Source organism: Schistocerca nitens, chromosome 5 (genome assembly GCF_023898315.1).
Source record: "Schistocerca nitens isolate TAMUIC-IGC-003100 chromosome 5, iqSchNite1.1, whole genome shotgun sequence".
Taxonomy (NCBI): Eukaryota; Metazoa; Arthropoda; class Insecta; order Orthoptera; family Acrididae; genus Schistocerca; species Schistocerca nitens.
The window spans coordinates 759,981,578-760,004,762 of NC_064618.1; the positions used below are offsets into that span (position 1 = coordinate 759,981,578).

The 23,185-nt window shown below is 40.6% G+C and overlaps 1 protein-coding gene across 2 annotated transcripts in view; it reads right to left on the reverse strand.

Moving 5' to 3' along the window:
* The window catches only part of LOC126259709 (sodium/hydrogen exchanger 2-like), a 1,006,529-nt gene that overhangs the window by 182,978 nt on the left and 800,366 nt on the right, over positions 1–23,185 (reverse strand). For both annotated transcript variants that reach the window (XM_049956680.1, XM_049956681.1), the window contains 2 exons: positions 9,251–9,359; positions 2,350–2,643 (listed from right to left, as the gene is read on the reverse strand). In XM_049956680.1, coding sequence (XP_049812637.1) covers positions 2,350–2,611 — 262 coding nt within the window. In that variant the 5' untranslated portion in view covers positions 2,612–2,643; positions 9,251–9,359. The remainder of the gene's footprint in view (positions 1–2,349; positions 2,644–9,250; positions 9,360–23,185) is intronic.

Sequence of the window (23,185 nt, forward strand, 5' to 3'; positions counted from 1 at the left end):
TGTCGTCACTCATACTGTGGATTCTTATTGATGTGCACTTGTAGTTCAGGTCAGTGAAAGTATCTTCATGTGGGGAATGGAATGGAACCCCTAGCATATATGTCACTGCTATTAACAGGGTAACAATACAGGGACTTGCTGGCAAGTAACGTGAACCTACTGACACAGTCAATGCATCCTGATAGGGACTTGTACTTCCAGCAAGACATTTCTCTTGATTAGAATGGTAAACACCCTGAAGTCTCTCAATCTTGCCATAAAGTAAAGTGGAAAGGCTCCACTTGCAAAAATTCCACTCTATAACTTTTTTTAATGGTCTCTTTGCATTCTTAATGCATATATCACAATTACATAAAATTACTAATTCCTTAATAATGCTGTATCTTGTTTAACTTAATTACTCACAGTATATTTTACAGATTTCTGTTAATAGTAATGAAATAACTCTCTGTTTTAGTATTGTCATACCTCATTTGAAAGTCTTCATTCTCTACTTTGCAATGAACACCCTACTTTTTCCTTAAACTTACTAGTTTAGAAAGTTATTAGTTATTTTTCCAGAATGTTTGAACCTTAAAAGAGATCTTGTCAAAACTCCACTGTTATTGTTTTGAAGCCCCAATATTTCCATTTCCAAAAGTGTATACTTTTATTTAAATAATATGTTGGTTTTTAACAAATTCCTGGACTTCCCATGTTACTTTATGAAATATTCAAATCAGAAAACTTAGTGTTCCAGAAATTTCTTGGAGGGTTTTTGCAGATCTAAGTGCATGCCAAAACTTGTGCTGCATAAGACAAACCAGGATTTACACCAACTGAAGGATATCTAAACTGTAGTTAAACCAAAATGTGTTTCTGTTGAATATATTTTAGTATTTTTTACTTTTTCTGTCTTCGCTATTAACATGCAAATCATCATAGCTGTGTATTTTAATATTTTGTTACATTTTTCCTTTGCACATCTTTATACAGGTGTTACACACAAATCAGCAGTTAACTGTGGATGAGCAGTCAAAATGTGTAGTTACTTTGTTTGTCTTTGGCACCTGTGGATTTGTGAGACCACTCATAGACCATATAGCTTACCAGTATCTGTTTAGAAACCTGTAGTAACACATTACAAGAAAAGCTGAACATCATGACTGAGTTCAGTATCAATAAATGTAAAGAGAAAAAAAGTAAATTTGACAGTGATCTGTACATATACTTAATAACTGATTACAACATCATATAATGATAGGAGGAAGATTAGAGAAGATGAAATTCAACAAGACATATGATGCACTGCAACTGCTCAATAGCCTTACAGTCTCAATCATATTTAGTACAACTGCAAAATGGTACAACTTCACATTCTACTACAAGGTCCCCAACATCTGTCGGATCTTGTGAAATGTTTATGAGTCCAGCACTTTGACTGCAAGGTCCATACCAACATGAGCCACTGTCTTCAATAAGGAGGCATCTACATTTCACCTGTGCATTAGTGTTACATTGAATATCAATCTATAAGGATAAAGGTGTTAATTTTATAACTTTTGCTTGTAAATAGTATAAACTCATATGCTTTTTCCACTTCTGACACATGCAGCAGAACACATTTTACTGAATTAATACAGGTATTAATTTTTATTCCTCAAACATAATTCATCTCAACTTCCTAATGTTAACACTTTATTTTTGGAACTATATGTAAGAGAAGAATGCTGAACTTTAGATGGCTACATCACATAACTAATGAACAAGTACTGAATAGAAATGGGGAGGAAAGCTTTTTGGCATAATGTGACTAAAAGAAAGGATTCTCTGTATGTCCATTTTTTAAAAAAATGGTTGAGGGACTCAGTTGTTTGATAGAGGATGTCAAATTAAATACCTTTCAGTGATCAATTTTCAACCTTATTTTAATTGGCAACCAGTTTCAGAATTTTATTACATCATCTTCACGCCTCTGACCAATGTGCAGGATCTACCTCCGTTATGTTCAAAACAGGGGCCAGTAATCTCTTCAAACATCATCTTCAATTGGAAGATTGGTTGCTAGGACATATTCTGAGACTTCAATGAATCATCGATTTAATATTTGAGGAAAGTGTGGGTGGTAAATATTGTAAAGGGGGACCAAGAGACAAATACAGTAAGTAGGTTCAAATGGATGTAGGTTGCAGTAGTTTCTCAAAGATGCAAAGACTTGCACAGAATAGAGTAGTGGGAGAGCTGCGTGAAACCAGTCTTTGGACTGAAAACCACAGCAACAATGAATGGGATCTTCTTCCATACAGCAAGAAAGTGATATATAAACATATACTAATTGCTGAGAATAGTAAAACATTAAGTAATACTCACCAACTTTTGCTAGTCCTGTAACTACAATAAAGATTGTAAAAGTGAAGAACAAGCCTAGTTCATCCCAACGCCAACTAGCAACATGTACTCCGTGGTGAACATTCACTTCCTCCAAAGCAACATAGGAGAAATTTCCTTCAGTTAAATTCTCAATATGATTGGATGCTGCCCCATAGCTTTCTTTCTCATAGTATGCTCTTCCTTGAACTGATGATTGCAGCGAAACCAGCACTACTATTATGTAAGCGAATTTTCCCATCATTTTTTAATTTTCAGATAACTTCAATGTTAAAACTGCAAAACAAAAACTTTTTTAGTTAATGTATAAAATTATCACTCCTATAAAAACAAAAATATGTTATGCGTTAATTGGAACAAAAAGTAACCATTTCTGGTCATTTAGAGTGGATGAAGAAACAATAAATCTATAATTTAATTGTTTCAAGAGACATCTCAGCTCATGCATTTAAAATTATATGCACATTGATGAAGAAAATGAAATTTGGAATGTCTGAGAATATGGTGTTAAACAGTGCAGGAAGTAATAGCTTAAACTAGTCAGTATTATATCAAAATTGGAATACACATCATACCAAGGTAGGAATGAAGATCTATATATGTTATTGATTAAACTCCACTGCCATGTTTTTTGTCTGTGTGTTCATGATAAGCTCAGGATCTACAGTAGGGATTTTGATACAGTTTTCACTAACAGACAATCTGATTCACTAGAAAGCTTTATGTGTATAGTTTATTACCACAAACTAATGATGACTTACTTGTAACATGCTGCAGGTGAAAAATCGGTCAATAACTTGTCTGACAACTGAAATAAATGGTAGTACTGAACTTACAGCAGAGGCATAACCAGTTACTTCATGTAATGATGAGTTTGTAATATATGTATTTTTATCTGATCCATATTTAACTGGTGTTTGGAGTGACATCAGGAGCTATGAGCTAATTCAGAGATTAGTGAAACCTCATTAGAATCTATACATATGATACTTGGTGATCAAAAAGTCAGTATAAATTTGAAAACTTAATAAACCACAAAATAATGTTGATAGAGAGGTAAAAATTGACACACATGATTGGAATGACATGGGTTTTATTAGAAAAAAAAAAAAAAAAAAAAATTGTTCACAAAATGTCCGACAGATGGCGCTGGACAGCAGGTAACTGCTACCGTGATGGATGAGAGGTATGCCGATGTGTTACAGAATCGCATCATCCCCAGCCTGGCTGATAAACACCTGCTGGAACGTATGATGTTTATGCAGGATGGCACTTCACCCCATATTGCTAGATGCGTGAAAGATCTCTTGCGCGCGTCATTTGGTGATGATCGTGTGCTCAGCCGCCACTTTCATCCTGCTTGGCCTCCCAGGTCCCCAGACCTCAGTCCGTGCGATTATTGGCTTTGGGGTTACCTGATGTCGCAAGTGTATAGTGATCAACCGACATCTCTAGGGATGCTGAAAGACAACATCTGACGCCAATGCCTCACCATAACTCTAGACATGCTTTAGAGTGCTGTTCACAACATTATTCCTCGACTACAGTTATTGTTGAGGAATGATGATGGTCTTATTGAGCATTTCCTATAACGAACATCATCTTTGCTTTGTCTTACTTTGTTATGTTAATTATTGCTATTCTGATCAGATGAAGCGCCATCTGTCGGACATTATTTGAACTTTTGTATTTTGTTGGTTCTAATAAAACCCCATATCATTCCAAGCATGTGAGTCAATTTGTACCTCTCTATCTACATTATTCAGTGATTAATTCAGTTTTCTAATTTATACTGACTTTTTGATCACCCTGTACGTTAAAATCCTCTACTGTATTTTTCTGTCTGTACATGAAGACCAATCTCAGGAGCTAATGGAGGGAATTTGACAAGTTTCCACTACTAGACAGATTGATTCATGAGGAAAGTTTGTGTGTTATCTTTACATACACACATTAAAAAAAAATTGTGCATCACCCCCATTCCCAGCCTCCTGAAGATAGACTTTGAATGTGGATACTGTATCACAGACACAGTCACTTTGCCTGTTCAGAGATGTCACTAAACCCACCCAAAGATGTAAACAACCATGCATGAGCAGTGCCTATTAGATGGAGGGGTTCGAGAGCTGATCAGTTCCAGTCATTCCACCAGGAAGGAGGTACACGGCTTGTTTGTCTGTAGTTCAATCATGCCTAGATGGTCAATACTGCAATTCAATTACATCCACATTGTTGCTTTGTCCCAGGAAGGGCTCTCAACAAGGGTAGTGTCCAGGCGTCTCGGAGTGAACCAAAGTGATGTTGTTCGAACATGCAGGAGATACAGAGAGGCAGGAACTGTTGATGACATGCCTCACTCAGGCCTGCAGTGGATTAGCATTACCTATGGATTATAGCTTGGAGGAAGCCTGACAGCAAAGCCACCATGTTGAATAATGTTTTTTGTGTAGCTGCAGGATGTCATGTTATGACTCAAGCTGTACGTAACAGGCTGCATGATGCACAACTTCATTCACAACGTCCATGGTGAAGTCCATCTTTGCAACCACGACACAATACAGTATGGTACAGATGGGCCCAACAACATGCCAAATGGACTGCTTGGGATTGTCATGATGTTCTCTACACTGACAAGTGTTGCATATGCTTTCAACCAGACAATCATCGGAGATGTGTTTGGAGTCAACCCAGTCAGGCTGAATGCCCCTGACACACTGTCCAACAAGTGCAGCAAGGTGAAGGTTCCCTGCTGTTTTGGGGTGGCATTATGTGTGGCTGACGTATGCTGTTGGTGGTCATGGAAATTTCCGTAATGGCTGTACAATATGTGAATGCCACCCTCCGACCGATAGTGCAACCACATCAGCAGCCTATTCGCGAGGCATTTGTCTTCGTGGACAGTTCGCACCCCCGTCATGCACAACTTGTGAATGACTTCCTTCAGGATGATGACATTGCTCGAACAAAGTGGCCAGCATGTTCTCCAGACATGAACCCTACAGAACATGCCTGCAATATATATCTTTAATATTGCAAATTACAATATCCAAGGTGCTCAGAGTTTGGACTACAATCAAACTGTGAAATGCTGTTGGCCACAAACTGTTGCTTACGGCTGAGTTGGGTTCTTGACACCAACTAGCTTTCTATAACTCAGCTAAAAACCTGTAGCTTGTCTTTTATTAGGCTTGCAAGGAAAGGCCTGGACTGAAGTGAGCACAAGTTGAAAAAATATGAGAGCTATCCAGAAAGCAACAGATGTTTTTAAATAAAAAATTATCAATATTGAAAAACCAAATTTTATTATATACATTTTAAAGATATTCTGTTAAGCTATATAAAATATATAACTGTGATTCAAATTGAGGCACTTATCATACCATGGTACAAGCTTTTCCAGTACCATCTCTATAGAACTCTGCTGCCTGTGATCGCAACTACTGGTTTATACTAGCATGCAGATCGGTGTCATATCAAAGCATTGTGTAGTGAGCCATGTCTTCATTTTTGGGAAGAGGTAGTATTTGCTTGGCACGAAATCTGGGGTGTATGGTGGATGATTAAACACCTCCCTCCCAAAAGCTTGTAGGACCTCTCAGGTACAATTAGCCATATGTGGACATGCATTTTGCACTAAGTTTTCCATGACACTTGTTTTGAATCATCCACCTTAACTTTGTGAGTGTTTGATAACACTTTTGTTGTATCAAGTTGTGACAGGTTGGTTCTATACTCAACCCAAGCAGTTCTTCTTCCAGGATATTCATCATCTCCAGCCAAGGTGGATGCTGCCAAGGCCTCAACAACCATGGTAATTATGTATATCTCTATCCAGTAATAAAGTCTGTATCCAGTAGTTGATAAATAACTAATGTAAGAGAGTTGGATTGTTTCATTATGGTATTGTCTTCTGTGTGCTATATATGGTTAATATACATTTAATTACGATTGTTAAATATTGTGAGAACATATGACTTTCCACTATTATACAGGATGACACATGGGAGACAGGCGGTTTTTAATGAAACAATACTCAGCCAACTTTGAAGTTAATGCATTTACACAAAATCAAAGGTCATTATTTGCCATTTTAGTTAACAAAATTATTTGTGAAAAATAATGTCATCAGTGTGATGCCCATCATTTCAAATGCAGTACTCAAGTCTCTTCTCAAAATCCTCCACCACACAGACTAAAATCTCTGAAGGGAGGGCAGCAATTTCTTGAATGATTGCATTCTTCAACTTGTCCAAATTTCGTGGTTTGTGGTTATAGACACAGTTCTTAAGGTACCCCTACACAGAAAAAAGTCACATACTGACAAGTCGGGAGACTTGGGAGGCCAAGGAACATTGCCAAAACGTGAGATAATCCGCCCAGGAAACATGCGTGTAAGAACTCGTCATTGAAGTATTTGCGGTGTGCGATGTTGCCCCATTCTGCTGGAACCAAATGCATTGTTAAGGGATTTGTTGTCTTCTTAGTTCTGGTTTCAAGAATGTTTCAAGCATACAAATGTAATGAACTGAATTAACGGTAACTGTGGCCTCATTCTCTTTTTTTAAAAAAAAAAAAAAAAAAAAAAAAAAGTCCAATAATGCCAACAGAGCCAAGAGCACACCAGACTGTTACTTTTTCTGAGTGTAGAGGATGCTGGTGGATAAGGCGTGGATGCTCTGGAGCCCAGTAACGTAGGTTTTGCTTATTCACGGTCCTGTTTAAATGAAAATGAGCTTCATCACTCATCAATAAAATTTCATTTTCATTCAATCCAAAAATCACTTGCATTCTGTAAGGGAAGTCTTCGCGTACAGCAAAATCAATTTCCTTAAGTTATTGGACAATGAGCGTTTTGTAGGGATGGAATTTTAATTCTTTATGCAAAATTCGTCTAACCGATTCACGATTGATTCGTAACTCACTAGCAGGATGTCTAGCTGACCGTCCTGGGCTTCTGACTGCCACTTGCCTTACCATTTCAACATTTTCTGGTGTCGTTACTCTGCGTCTCAGGCCAGGATGCTTCTTATTCAGTATGTTTCCAGTTAATCTGAAGTTTTCCACCCATCTGAGGACTGTGTTACAGCTCAGAACATATCCATGTCGACCGACATTAAACCGTGCACGAAACAATCACTGTGTAGCAACAATAGACTCACCACTTTTCACGAAACTGTCATAGACAAACACTTGACGTTGCACGTCTCACTGCTCCATAGTGACTGAGTAAATGAATGGTGTCTTGTGTGGATCAGAACTTTCCCCACCACAACCACCTCCCACCACCGCACCCTCAGTACCACGTAGTTTAAAACCGCCTGTCTCACGTGTGTCACCCTGTACTACTTTCCTATCTATAGTATAAACTTTGGCAGTATCTAGTTAGTATGTGTGCCGTTAATAAAAGAAAAAAAAGTTGAGGCTTTCAAGGCCATTTTTTATTACCATCAGTATGCACATCAGCGTCTGGTTTACACAACAAGAATTACTGCAGGAAAATTTAATTTACCCTATCAATAAATTCGTAACATTAACACAAAGTTTTTAGTCATGTAAGTTCACTGAAATTGTGCAAAACTCTGATGAGTATCCTTTATCTGAATGAAAAACCATTCTGAAGCATTATGAAGAACTTAACCAACTGGAAACTTGAGAATTTTATGTTAGTTCCTCTCTGGGAAAGGCAATGGGATCATAGCCATAATATTATTTGCAACATGTTATCCTATCATTCTCATCACAAACTGACTTCTCCTGTATGTTATTGTACCCATGTGCAGCTCAAAGTACAAACTTATTTGTTTCAAGTTGTAATGAACCATGACTTAAGAGCCCATTTTTCTAAAATCCATCCATTCTGATAGAATCTGAAATGATGCAATTTTCAAGTGTTTGAAAGAAAAGCAATTATTTTTTTCTCCTTGAGTATAGTTTAGGTAAGACAAGTTATCAATTGATTATTCACCTGGGGAAGACATGCATCTAATTACCTAGATAATTCACTATCTCATATGAATTACAGATTCCCAGTACCTTGTCATCAACAGTGTCAACTATTTCCCAGCATTATGGATGGCATGACATCAGCAGCTGTATGTTTAATCAAATTACCCAGTAAACTGCAGAGAAATGTTGAAGTTCCAATATTAATTTTCTTTATTACTTGATGATTAGTTTCAAGCCTAATCTCATTATCAAAGCATCCAATAAGCTGTGCAATAACATACATTACAACAGCCACACGACTGTTCATATTAGTTAAACATATCTTGTAAAGCCATACAGGGCTGAATATCATTTACCTAAACTGAATTAAGTTCAGCCTTGTACTGTCCTGCAAGATGTTTTTAACTAGAATGAACCATCACATGACTAGCAAAACATATGTTATTGCATATATCATTGGACGAGTCGAGAATGAGCTTAGGCTCGAAACGAGTTATCAGTAAACTAATATAGCAACTTCAATGGTATTGTGCAATTTATTGCATAATATCATATTAATAATGTTGTTCACTTTCAATAGGTGTTAGCAGTGTGCATCCATTTTGCTGGTACTCATTCCCAGCCATCTTAACTGATTTTTTTCAAGGAGAACTTTCTGCAGGTCTCCGCACACCAAGTTGAATGAATCAGATGTTTGTGGCCCTGCATGTGTTTCATAGCTGATTTCCTGCATTCCATGTGACACAATCATGTTCATACCCACAGTAGAAGGATAGTCCTTATGATTAGGCTTGTGAGTATAAACTAGTTTGGATAAACCAGTAATGAAGAACTGAAAGTATACTGGTAATGATGCAGGAAATATACAAATATGCAGGTATAAAGTTACCTTTCATCGGTACAGAATACTGGTCATGTTATTTTAAAGAAAATTTACCTCTTGAATACAAGTCTGAAAATAAACTTCATAACTTCTTGGTTGATATGATTCTTGTAGACCATCAGTTCTTTTAGCCGATGTTCAGCATTAACATATTGGAATAAACCTACAAAGGTAAAGAAAATACATATTTTTAAAGAAATAATGAACTACTACAAATTTATCTAGCCAGTACTGGCTACATTTACAATTCTCTAGAAAAGAATATAATTTTAAATAAATATAGTAACTTTCACATGCACATTTATGCAATTCATTTACTACTTTTCCTGTTACTTGATACACCTGAAACACACAAGCAATTAAATTTCCATTCAAAATGTCTCAGTATATTCCAAGCATGTTTGCTTCCTCCAACTGTCTACATAACTGGACACACACACACAAACACACTCACACACACACAAAGCAAATGTTTTCTCCCAGTGTTGCTGTCCAAATGGAAATAGGTAGCAGGCTCAGCTGTTGTGAGTGGTGATGACATGGAAAGGGTGTGAAGAGAGGAACAGAACAGGATGGGCCTATAAAGGATTGTGGTGTAGTGAAATATGCAGGTTAGAGGGCTGCTTAGAGAAGTATTAGGAAAGGGAGAGTGCAGGGAGAAGGGGGAGGATTGAAATTAGGATAAGGAAGTAAGAAATAGAAACTGCAGATGAGCTAAGATGGAGTAAAAAAGTAACAGAGGTGAGACAGAAAGTTACTCTCTGCCTGCACTTAACTATTTTTTATATCCTTCTTGCTTCATTTGTCATATGTTACTTTGTTGACAAGGTAGCACAATTCTTTCAATTCATGATCCCTTAGTTTGATGTTAAGTATATCACTAATCTCATTTCTGCCACTTCTCACTACTTCCCCATTTCTTTGATGTATTCTCACACCATAGGTGGGCTCATTAGGTTGTCAATTCCATTCAATGGGTTCTCCAATTCGTCCTCACTTTCACTAAGCATACCAACGACATCAGCAAATCTCACCATTGATGTCATTAAACACTGAATTTTAACTCCACTGCTGAGCCCATCTTTTATTTCCATCATTGCTTCATTGATGTATACAATGAACTATATGGACAGAAGACTGTATCCCTGTCTTACACCCTTTTAAGTCCGAGCACTTCATTCTTGCTTTTCCATTGTTTTTTCCCCTACTGGTTCTTGTATGTACCATATACTACACTTCTTTCCCTGTAACTTACATCTATTTTTTCCAGAATTTTGAATTATATTGAATTTTTTTACATTTTCACACCATTTTTCTACATCAACAAACCCTACCAGTGTGCCTTGATTTTTATTAAGTCTTACTTCCATTATCAAGTGCAAAGCCAACTGCCTCCCTGGTGTCTTTACCTTTCCTAAAGCCAAACTGACCACCATGTAATAGATCCTCACTTTTCCTTTCCATTCTCTTTTACATTATTGTTGTCAGCAACTTGGGTGCATGAGCTGTTGCACTGACTGTGCAATAGTTCTCACACTTCTTCCTTTCCTATCTTCAGGACTATGTGGAAAGTCTGATGGTATATTCCAGTCTCATAGATTCTACACATCAGTGTCAATAGTCATTTAGTTGCTACTTCAACCAAGGATTTTAGAAATTCTGTTGGGATGTCACCTATCCCCTCCACCTCATTTGGCAGCAAGTCTTCCAAAGATTGTAAAAATCTAACATTAGATACATTATGTCTTCTACAACAAACCCCATTTCTCCTTCTATCACATCATCAGACAAGTCCTCCTCCTTGTAAAGAATTTAATGTGCTCTTTCCATCATCTGCTCTTTCCATTGCATTTAACAGTGGAATTCAATTACTCTAGAATAGTCCCAAAGGGTATGCAAAGCTTAACTTTTCCATGAAACTGATGAACCACCATTAGTGGTGTTACCTGCCCTCACTCCATGAAACCCAGTGGAGATGTTTGTGATTGAACACAGGACATTGGAATGAAGTACAGTGATCATTAACTTTGCACCACCACTTCTCCTTCCCTTGTTGACCAAATAGTAATGATAAAAATTCTTGTGACTTATCTGGACTTGCCTTATATTGATTGCCTGTTCTTACTCACCCTTCTTCATCTCCCCTATCTTCTGACTTTCAGGAATTTGTCATCTGCTACTAGTATTTTACTGTTGTTTTTCATCTCTTAAAGTGATGCTGTGTCTTCTATGATGAAGGTTTTGGGATGGCTCTCTTCTCAGTCAACAAACAGTCAGCTCATTCACTTACCCATAAATCCTATCTTGTTTTCTGCAAGTGTTTCTTCACTTTTGCTGTATGAAATAACCGCAGATTTTGCTGCTACTTAGCAGGTACTATCTATGTAGTTTTTCTTTTATGACTTCATACAGGTATATTACAACATGAGAGGAATAAGCTCTGCCATTCAAAGTAAGTGTCCTATGGATGAGAGAGGTAAGTTCCACTTTGTTCATACCATGCAGCCAAGAAGAGAGAGGAGACTGGTGAAATCCATGGAGAGTTCATCAAACCATTCCTATAGCATTCACAAATGATAGGATGGTGCGCTGTCTTGCTACAAGCAAAAATTACTTGTAGGGTGATATAGGATATCAAATAGATATGTAAGGGGTCTAATTACAACACATATTGAGAATACCTCCACCGCCTGCCTGTTGGCACATGAGACACATCACATCATGAGATTTTCAGCATACGAGGGTCACTCCAAAAGAAATGCACACTATTTTTGTAAAAATACAGTTTTCATTCTGCACGTGTGAAAGTTTTACAATGTATAGATACATCCTTCCCGCTTGTTTTCAAACTTAGTTCCCGTGAGTGGTGCCACCACAGCATGTCTTCAAGATGGCTACTACACTTGACATTCATCAGAATCAATGTGCTGTTGTAGAATTCCTGTGCTGTGAAAACGAGACAGTGGGAAACATCCACAAGAGGTTGAAAAAGGCGTATAGAAATGCTGCTGTCGATCGCAGTACAGTTAGTTGGTAGGAAAGCAGCTTACATGATGAAAGCGGGCACGGCAATATTGAGGATTGTTCTCACAGTGGCAGGCCTCGTACTGCACACACTCCAGACAATGTGCAGACTGACGGACACATCACAGTGAACAAATTGTCATGCTATGTTGGGATAAGGGAAAGAAGTGTTTGCGGAATACTGAAAGTGTTGGTACTAAAAAAGGTTTGTGCCAGGTGGGTTACCAGGATGTTGACAGTGACTCACAAAGAAACAAGAAAAACAGTATGCAGTGAACTTTTGGAACAGTACGAGAATGGTGGAGATGAATTTCTTGGAAGAATTGTGACAGGTGATGAAACATGGCTCCATCATTTTTCACCAGAGATGAAGAGGCAATCAATGGGGTGGCATCATGCAAATTCACCCAAGAAAAAATATTCAAAACCACACCTTCTGCTGGAAAAGTTGTGGCTATGGTGTTTTCTGATTCCGAAGGACTCTTGCTTGTGGACTTCAGGCCAAGTGGAACCACCATAAATTCTGACGTATATGTGATGACACTGAAGGAACTTCAAGTTCGACCGAGTCGTGTTCAACCACATCGGCAAAAGCAGGATGTTTTGCTGTTGCATGACAATGCACGGCCACAGGTCAGTCAAAAAACCATGGAAGCAATCACAAAACTTGGATGGACAACACTGAAACACCCGCCTTACAGTCCTGACCTGGCTCCATGTGACTATCATCTCTTTGGGAAACTGAGAGACTCTCTTCGTGGAACAAGGTTTGAAGATGATGATTCCCTTGTGCACACTGTCAAACAGTGGCTCCAACAAGTTGGTCCAGAATTTTACTGTGCGGGCATACAGGCGCTGGTTCCAAGATGGCATAAGGCAGTTGAGAGGGATGGAAATTATGTGGAGAATGAAAATATTGTTCCTAAAGGATGTATCTACACACTGCAAAACTTTCAAACATGTAGAATAAAAGATGGATTAAAAAAAAAAATAGTGTGCATTTCTTTTGGAGTGACCCTCGTATTTGCACCCACATCGACTTATATGAATGAATACAGTAGCTCATAATTCCAGGCAAACTTTTCCCATACTTCTATAGTTTAATGATAGTGTTCCTATGACTTTCTAGTTCTATGATCTGTGACAGGGAGCAAGCAGAGGTACAACTGTTGGACTGAACCTCCTGCACCCTTTAACAAAGAAGTAGTTATGGTTAATATAGCTGATTCGCAATTGCTATTGTTGAACATTAAACATTAAAATGGAGAGCGAGTTGCTGCATAATGGCCCCTCTGTCCACAGTTACAATTCATGACAGTTGATGGTGATTCCTGTTAAGAATGTTAAGAATGTATTCTTGCTCAAGGCAATTGACCCCAGAGCAACTGGTTTTCCTGAAGTATAAATACTCATCGTGCATCATTGACACAGTGACAGGTGAGAGGTCCAGTGTCTGCATATGCACAGAGATGGACTGTCTCATATGTGGAGCACTCACAATCCATCTGAAATTAAATTTGACAATATCGCAGAACCTACACTCAGCAGACACATCACTGGCTAGTACAGCATCTGACAACATCCCAGTTGTGGGACATGCTGAACTATTTCATTCGCTGTGGTGACAGGAACTTTTTCTATCCAACACCGCAGCTACCTCCAACTCAATTGCTCATAAGCATATATTGTTTACTATTTGTAACTTTTAAATGTTACCCTAATCATCAAAAGATAAATGGAATAAAGCATATGATATTAAATATTGATTTACATTATTACTTTTCTTCATCATAGCATGAATATGATATCCAGAAGGCAGTAATAACAGCACCCAGTATGATGCTGTTTTCCTCGACTTCCAGAAGGTATTAAATACAGTACCTTTGCCTACTGTACGAAATATGAATTTATCAAATTTAAAAGGCCAGTTTATGGTTGGAGCCAGAAATTCCTAACAGATAAAGCCCAGCACATTGTTCATGGGAGAGAGAAATGGGCAGATGCTAAAAGTGGCTATGGACACACTCCAAGGCAAAGTTCCATGGGAGTCCAAATTGTTTTGAGATTAGATTAATAAAATTAAAAGAGAGAGAGAGAGAAGTTGCGATCATGCTTTGTATGATTTAGGTGTTCTACGTAGTCTCCCCCCCCCCCCCCCTCCAATTTACTATGAAGGCTGATGTACAAGACAGATGATGTTTATCACAAGATACTGACTTTTAAAATTTTAGGATGTACATTACAAAATAGTCAGTGATTTTATTACATCCATCCACATCGTCCTATGAAATGACCGCAATGGGAAAATATAGAAATTTGAGGTTATGCAGAGTCTCAGCGAAAGTTGTTCTTTTTGTACACCATTAGTGAATGCACAGAGAACAGATAAACTCACAGCCTGGAAATACTGAGTTGTTCAGAAATGGACACATGTCTCTTTCGGTCCATTTTATATGCTGTATACTGTGCCAGCACCAAAGCTCACAATCAGATGCATCAATATGCTGATTGTCTCTGGCCTTAAGATTCCATGTTTAGCAACTGCAAAAGAAGACAGAGAACATGAGTATTTCAAGCTCATTGTTTGTACTGTTCATTAACAGTCTATTCTGCCACATCTTGGTCAGCTTCTTCATAGCCACTTGCCCTAGCAAGATCCATCTTCTTGTATCATTTTCACAACTTTCCACATGGCAGATGGTTTCTCCAAGAAAGATGAAAGAATGTAGGACTTACAGTCCCTTTAACTGACCTGTGTGTTGGACCTGTACTCTTTGATCAGCTATTATTAGTTCGAAGTTACTGAGATTAATGTCTAATCCGTTTGACAGACTAATGTCCTTTACTTCTATTGGGAGGTCAGCAAGTTCAACATCTGATGCACTGTGAATAATAGCATTCTTGAAGTAGACGGGCCTACCCTGAGTCCCAACCTGAAGCCAACGGAGCACCTTTGGGATGAGTTAGAATGCCGACTTTGCTCCAGACCCCAGCATCCAGCATCACAATTTTCCCTGGTTTTGACTCTGAGGAAGAATGGATTACCATTCCTCACCGATATACAGACATATCTTTCAAAGTACCCCAGTATAGTTCAAGGCACATAAAGGTGAAGGGTGGACATGTCTCCTATTAATGTCCACTAACACACTGAGGTGACAAAAGTCATGGGGTACCTCCTCGTATCATGTCGGACCTCCTTTTGCCTGGGGTAGTGCAGCGACTCAACTTGGCCTGGACTCAACAAGTCGTTGGAAGTCCCCTGCAGAAATACTGAACCAAGCTGCCTTTATAGCCTCCATAAATGCATAACTGTTGCTGGTGCAGGATTTTGTGCACGAAGTGATCTCTCAATTATGTCTCATAAATGTTTGATAGGATTCATGCCAGATGATCTGGATGGCCAGTCATTTGCTCGAATGGTCCAGAATTTTCTTCAATTTAGTTGTGAACAATTGCGGCCCGGTGGCATGGCACATTGTTATCCATAAAAATTCCATCATTGTTTTGGAAAAATGAAGTTCATTAATGGCTGCAAACAGTCTCCAGGTAGCCAAACATGATGACTTCAAGTCAATGACTGGTTCTGTTGGAGCCAGTCCATTCCACGTAGACTCAGCCGACACTATTATGGAGCCACCACTGGCTTGCACAATGCCTTGTTGACAACTTGGGTCCATGGCTTCATGGGGTCTGCGACACACTCGAACCCTACCATCAGCTCTGACCAACTGAAATCTGGACTCATCTGACCAGGCCGTAGTTTTCCAGTAGTCTAGGGTCCAACTGATATGGCCACGAGTTGCTGCAGGCAGTGTCATACAACTAGCGAAGGCATTCATCTGCAGACATAGCCCATTAACGCAACATTTCGCTGCACTGTCTTAATGGATACGTTCGTCGTACGTCTATATTAAATTCTGCGCTTATTTCATGCATTGTTGCTTGTCTGTTAGCACTGACAACTCTAAGCAAACGTCGCTGCTCTTGATAGTTAAGTGAAGGCCATTGACCACTGTGTTGTCGGTGGTGTCGGTTACTGTTCTCGGCACACTCTTGATACTGTAGATCTCAGAATATTGAACTCCCTAACGGTTTCAGAAACTGAATGTCCCAAGTGTCTAGTTCCAACTACCATTCCACGTTCGAAGTCTGTCAATTCCCGTCGCGCGGCCGTAGCCACGTCAGAAACCTTTTCACATGAATCACCTGAATACAAATGACATCTCCACCAACTCACTGCCCTTTTATACCTCGTGTACGCAATACTACCGCCATCTGTGTATGTGTACACCGCTATCCTGTGACTTTTGTCACTTCATTGTGTGTGTGTTCAGATACTTCTGATATTGGCAGACTAACGGTTTGAGTGGGACTCTGAGGTTGTCTCGAACGGTACAACTGGTAAGGTCTTTGCCAGCAAGATGCAGAAGATCCGCTTCACTGTTCAACATACTTTTAATCTGTCTGCAAGTTTCAACGAGGAAACATATTATTTACGTAAAAATATTGGCACATATTGCATCAACACGAGCTATCGCGACCAAGATACAGGAACTTGCGTTCGGAAATTAACAATAATTAAGAAATGAGAATATATTTCCAATATAGTATGTTGAGGGGGCTGAAACATATCTTTCGCCTCGTCCTCAAAGATGACGCAGCATTGTGTGAAGTACCGGGTGGTTATATTAAAATACAGCTGCTACCCACGAAAGTCCAGAGTGAGCTGTAATTATCGTATTGCAGAGAAATTTGGCAGATACGCTAATTCGTTAATGCGCGACCGATTTACACTGGAGAAAAACATCACATATAATTTTGGCCACCAGGTGCAGATCTGGCACTGTACGGTTTCTAGTAGACGTCTCCGGTGTTCTTATTGAACAAATTGTGTAAGTGACAGTGCCTTTCTCACTTGTTTCATCTTTTCTACTCACGTACAGTTCCTAACCCGTTGTATATGTAAACATTTCTATACGTCTTTCTTGCATTCACAGCACCAGATTTGCACCCAGTGGCAAAAAATGGAACTAATTTTTTTTAGAGCGTAAATCGGTTCCGCATTAACGCATTAGAATACATACCAAGTTTCGCTCTCATACGATAATTACGGCCCACGCTGGATCTCTGTGAAGAGCCGCACTTTAATTATAAGCACGCGGCACCACTCCCAGTCGCGTCCAGAATCCATTAGCAATGCGCTGCACGCGATCCAAATTGCACAACATATTGCTCGGCACATTTACTTGGAACCGTTAACTGGCGGACCCACATTAAACCTCTGCACTGCTACACTATTAAATGATTCTAAATAACGGTCGCTATAATCTCTAAGACTGCGGAGACAGTGTGAAAATTGTCACTGCTTTTATACCGCCAACAAATGTCATGCAGCAACCTAGTTATTTTCAGACCGACTCCCAGATACCGACCACTAGACTGGAAAATCTACACCATAATCAGTCACGGCATCGCAGTCATCTGCTTTCTAGCAACTGCCACCAATAAGCTCCTTCAAAACAAAGCAGGATAACATTTCAAAGTCAAAAGGGAAAAAAGGATACAGAAAGCAACAAAAAGTCCAAGTTTCCAGGAAAACTTAATTTCTTGGCTCCAATTACACAACGCCAAGTCCGCTACGTTTATCAAACCCCACCTCCACCTACCTAATGGCTCCACACTCTGATACGAGTTCTGTTGCTACGGAGCACGCGCACACTCATTAAACCACAGCAGTACCCGAGAAAAGCGGAATATTAAAATTCCAGTCGCACGCACGGAAAACACACTCACGAACTCTCTCAAAGCTTTCCAAACTGGGTGAACAACTTTACTGATCACTGAGGATCCGCTCATCCCCAGCTTGATACAATCTTCAGACGTCAATGCCACCCCACAGGGCCAATTGTTTGCCTCCCTACACGCTCGAGGGCTGTTAGTGTTGACTGACTCCTCGATTCGCAATCTCCCAGCTGCTCCACAAAATTTGTTTTAACACTTATGTCTAGAACGAAATTTTCACTCTACAGCGGAGTGTGCGCTGATATGAAACTTCCTGGTAGATTAAAACTGTGTCCCGGACAGAGACTCGAACTCGGGGCCTTTGCCTTTGGCGGGCAAGTGCTCTACCAACTGAGCTACCCAAGCACGACTCATGCACCGTCCTCACATGCTGTGTCTAAGCCATGTCTGCGCAATATCCTTTCTTCCAGGAGGGCTAGTTCTGCAAGGTTCGCAGGAGAGCTTCTGTGAAGTTTGGCAGGTAGGAGACGAGGTACTGGCAGAAGTAAAGCTGTGAGGACGGGGCGTGAGTCGTGCTTGGGTAGCTCAGATGGTAGAGCACTTGCCCTCCAAAGGCAAAGGTCCCGAGTTCGAGGCTCTGTCCTGCACACAGTTTTAATCCGCCAGGAAGTTTCAACATTTATGTCTTCTGCCACAGGCGCCTACAAGGCAAGGAGGGGTGTGCGAGGGATGAGCTTTCGGCATTTGACCCCCAATCTGCCCCTGCAATCTGGAGTTCAAAATTTTTTTATTCATTACAGAATTCTCATGCATGTCTTGAAGTATGTGACTAACTCAGTTCTCTGGGATGTAATGCGTTAGCCGGCCGCGGTGGTCTAGCGGTTCTAGGCGCTCAGTCCGGAACCGCGCGACCGCTACGGTCGCAGGTTCGAATCCTGCCTCGGGCATGGATGTGTGTGATGTCCTTAGGTTAGTTAGGTTTAAGTAGTTCTAAGTTCTAGGGGACTGATGACCACAGATGTTAAGACCCATAGTGCTCAGCGCCATTTGAACCATTTTTTTTTTGTAATGCGTTATTTTTTCACCTATAAAATTCAGTTATTGTAGCTGGACACACCTCGAAACTGAACAACTCATTTATACAAAAATGGCAATTTTAGCATCTTGTTGCCCCTCCCAGATACGTTTTTGCAGATACTCAAGCTTTCAGTCAGCCAATCTCAGGAGCAAAATCTAGGGATTTACACTGGGCTGTTCCTGCACCCCTTAACATCAAATGGTTCAAATGGCTCTGAGCACTATGGGACTCAACATCTTAGGTCATAAGTCCCCTAGAACTTAGAACTACTTAAACCTAACTAACCTAAGGACATCACACACACCCATACCCGAGGCAGGATTCGAACCTGCGACCGTAGCAGTCCCGCGGTTCCGGACGGCAGCGCCAGAACCGCTAGCCCACCGCGGCCGGCCCTTAACATCACTTCCCGACAATTTGCTGCTTCCTGCCAGAAAAAGGTACTGGAAACAGCTACCATAGTGGCAAAGTCACTATCCTTGACGCGAGCATAGTAGGTTCCAGCCACTCCATTTTCAGAAGGATTAGGAAAAACTTCAGTCATTCCACGCTGGACAAAGTCCCTTTCCCTCTGTATAATTTAAACTAGCTTTGGTGTCCACAATAGCCAAGAGAACGAGTTCATAGGTGCAGCCGTTTCGCCATGTGAGCAGTATATGCAGTCCTTGTAGCTTGACACATCTTGAAACTGACGATCTCAGTTATATAAAAATGGCAATTTTAGTACCTTTGCTGCCTCCATCCCTTGAAGGGGGAAACCAGATGGCGCTATGGTTGGCCCGTTAGATGGCGCTGCCATAGGTCGAACGGATATCAACTGCGTTTTTTTAAAGTAGGAACCCCATTTTTTATTACATATTCGTGTAGTACGTAAAGAAATATGAACGTTTTAGTTGGACCACTGTATACAGCTGTAATAGTCACAAACATATGGCTCACGATTTTAGACGAACAGTTGGTAACAGGTAGGTTTTTTAAATTAAAATACAGAACGTAGGTACGTTTAACATTTTATTTCGAATGTGATACATGTACCTTTGTGAACTTATCATTTCTGAGAAGGCATGCTGTTACAGCGTGATTACCTGTAAATACCGCATTAATGCAATAAATGCTCAAAATGATGTTCGTCAACCTCAATGCATTTGGCAATACGTGTAACGACAGCGAGTAGTTCGCCTTCCGTAATGTTCGCACATGCATTGACAAAGCGCTGACGCATGTTGTCAGGCGTTGTTGGTGGATCACGATACCAAATATCCTTCAACTTTTCCCACAGAAAGAAATCCGGGGACGTCAATTCCGGTGAACGTGCGGGCCATGGTATGGTGCTTCGACGACCAATCCACCTGTCATGAAATATGCTATTTAATACCGCTTCAACCGCACGCGAGCTATGTGCCGGACATCCATCATGTTGGAAGTACATCGCCATTCTGTCATGCAGTGAAACATCTTGTAGTAACATCGGTAGAACATTACGTAGGAAATCAGCATACATTGCACCATTTAGATTCCCCATCGATAAAATGGAGGCCAATTATCCTTCCTCCCACAATGCCGCACCATAAATTAACCCGCCAAGGTCGCTGATGTTCCACTTGTCGCAGCCATCGTAGATTTTCCGTTGTCCAATAGTGCATATTATGTCGGTTTACGTTACCGCTGTTGGTGAATGACGCTTCGTCACTAAATAGAACGCGGGCAAAAAATCTGTCATCGTCCCGTAATTTCTCTTGTGCCAAATGGCAGAACTGCAAACGACGTTCAAAGTCGTCGCCATGCAATTCCTGGTGCATAGAAATATGGTACGGGTGCAATCGATGTTGATGTAGCATTCTCAACACCGACGTTTTTGAGAATCCCGATTCTCGCGCAATTTGTCTGCTACTGATGTGCGGATTAGCCGCGACAGCAGCTAAAACCTACTTGGGCATCATCATTTGCGCAGGTCGTAGTTGACGTTTCACATGTGGCTGAACACTTCCTGTTTCCTTAAATAACGTAACTATCCGGCGAACGGTCCGGACACTTGGATGATGTCGTCCAGGATACCGAGCAGCAAACATAGCACACGCCCGTTGAGCATTTTGATCACAATAGCCATATATCAACACGATATCGACCTTTTCCGCAATTAGTAAACGGTCCATTTTAACACGGGTAATGTATCACGAAGCAAATACCATCCGCACTGGCGGAATGTTACGTGATACCACGTACTTATACGTTTGAGACTATTACAGCGCCATCTATCACAAATCGAAAATAGTGGTCCAACTAAAACATTCATATTTCTTTACGCACTACACGAATATGTAATAAAAAATGGGGGTTCCTATTTTAAAAAACGCAGTTGATATCCGTTTGACCTATGGCAGCGCCATCTAGTGGGCCAACCATAGCGCCATCTGGTTTCCCACTTCAAGCTACACAAGTTTCGTTCTTCGTAGTTTTTTCGTTTGACGCTTATTTCGTGAGATATTTGGCCCGGTCACTATCAATGGACTACCCTGTATACGTGTGTGTGTGTGGGGGGGGGGGGGGGGGTGTTCATTTTAACTGAAGACACTGAAATATCTCGAAAAGTACACACCGGGTAAAAAAAGTTATTATTTCAATTTGTTTCTTTCGGATGTGGATATCCAATGATACCACATTCGACCCCCCACCCCCCGGGGTGGGTGCTGTAATCGGAGGAATAGAAATGGGTACACAATCGCAATTTACGACATGCTACTAAATGGCCCTTGACCACCTCCATGCTGCGACGATAGTATAGGCCAGTATTTGATAACTTCTAATTGGGAACTCCATTCGCAATGTTGTATTTGTCCAACATTTCGAACAGGGGACTACTCGACGCACCAGCGTGGCCGTGCGTCGAGGCGAACGCTACTCTACTTTTCCAATTGGAGTAAGTGATCCGCTTTTCAAATGGCCATACACAGGACAAAAGCATGTCTGCAGGAATGTCAGCACAGGTGCTTCTGATGCGGTGGACCATGTCTTTACGGCTTGTTGGAACTTGCTGGTAAGTCAAATCCGGCGACCTAGCGGCCAGTTAATAAGACCATCTCTGGCGATACACCGATCAACGTAAAAACGGTCCAGTGCTTCAACTGCGTTCTGCGCTGGTCAACCGTCACGCTGAAATCACATCGTTGTCGAACCTCCAGAGCGACATCCTGCAGTAGTATCGGTACTTCCTGCTCCAAAAACGTTTGATATTTGCGCCGATTCAATAAAATACGGACCAATGAGATTGTTACCCACACCATACGTTAACTGACCAAGGACGTTGAGGGTCAGCTTGCCGTAACCAGTGGGGATCGCCTATACTCCAGTAATGCATGTTATGCCGGTTAACTCTACCATGGTTTGTGAATGTACGCTCATCGGAAAATAGTACCTCGCCAAAGAACATGGGGCTCGTTTGCATTTGTTGAAGTGCCCATTCACAAAACACTACCCGGTTACGGAAATCGGCGCCATGAAGTTCTCCTACATCTACATCCATACTCTGCAAGACACCTGACGGTGTGTGGCGGAGGTACTTTGAGTACCTCTATCGGTTCTCCCTTCTATTCCAGTCTCGTATTGTTCGTGAAAAGAAAGATTGTCGGTTTGCCTCTGTGTGGGCTCTAATCTCTCTGATTTTATCCTCATGGTCTCTTCGCGAGATATACGTAGGAGGGAGCAATATACTGCTTGACTCCTCGGTGAAGGTATGTTGTCGAAACTTCAACAAAAGCCCGTACAGAGCTACTGAGCGTCTCTCCTGCAGAGTCTTCCACTGGAGTTTATCTATCATCTCCGTAACGCTTTCGCGATTACTAAATGATCCTGTAACGAAGCGCGCTGCTCTCCGTTGGATCTTCTCTATCTCTCCTATCAACCCTATCTGGTACGGATCCCACACAGGCGAGCAATATTCAAGCAGTGGGCGAACAAGTGCATTGTAACCTACTTCCTTTGTTTTCGGATTGCATTTCCTTAGGATTCTTCCAATGAATCTCATTCTGGCATCTGCTTTACCGACGATCAACTTTATATGATCATTCCATTTTAAATCACTCCTAATGCGTACTCCCAGATAATTTATGGAATTAACTGCTTCCAGTTGCTGACCTGCTATATCG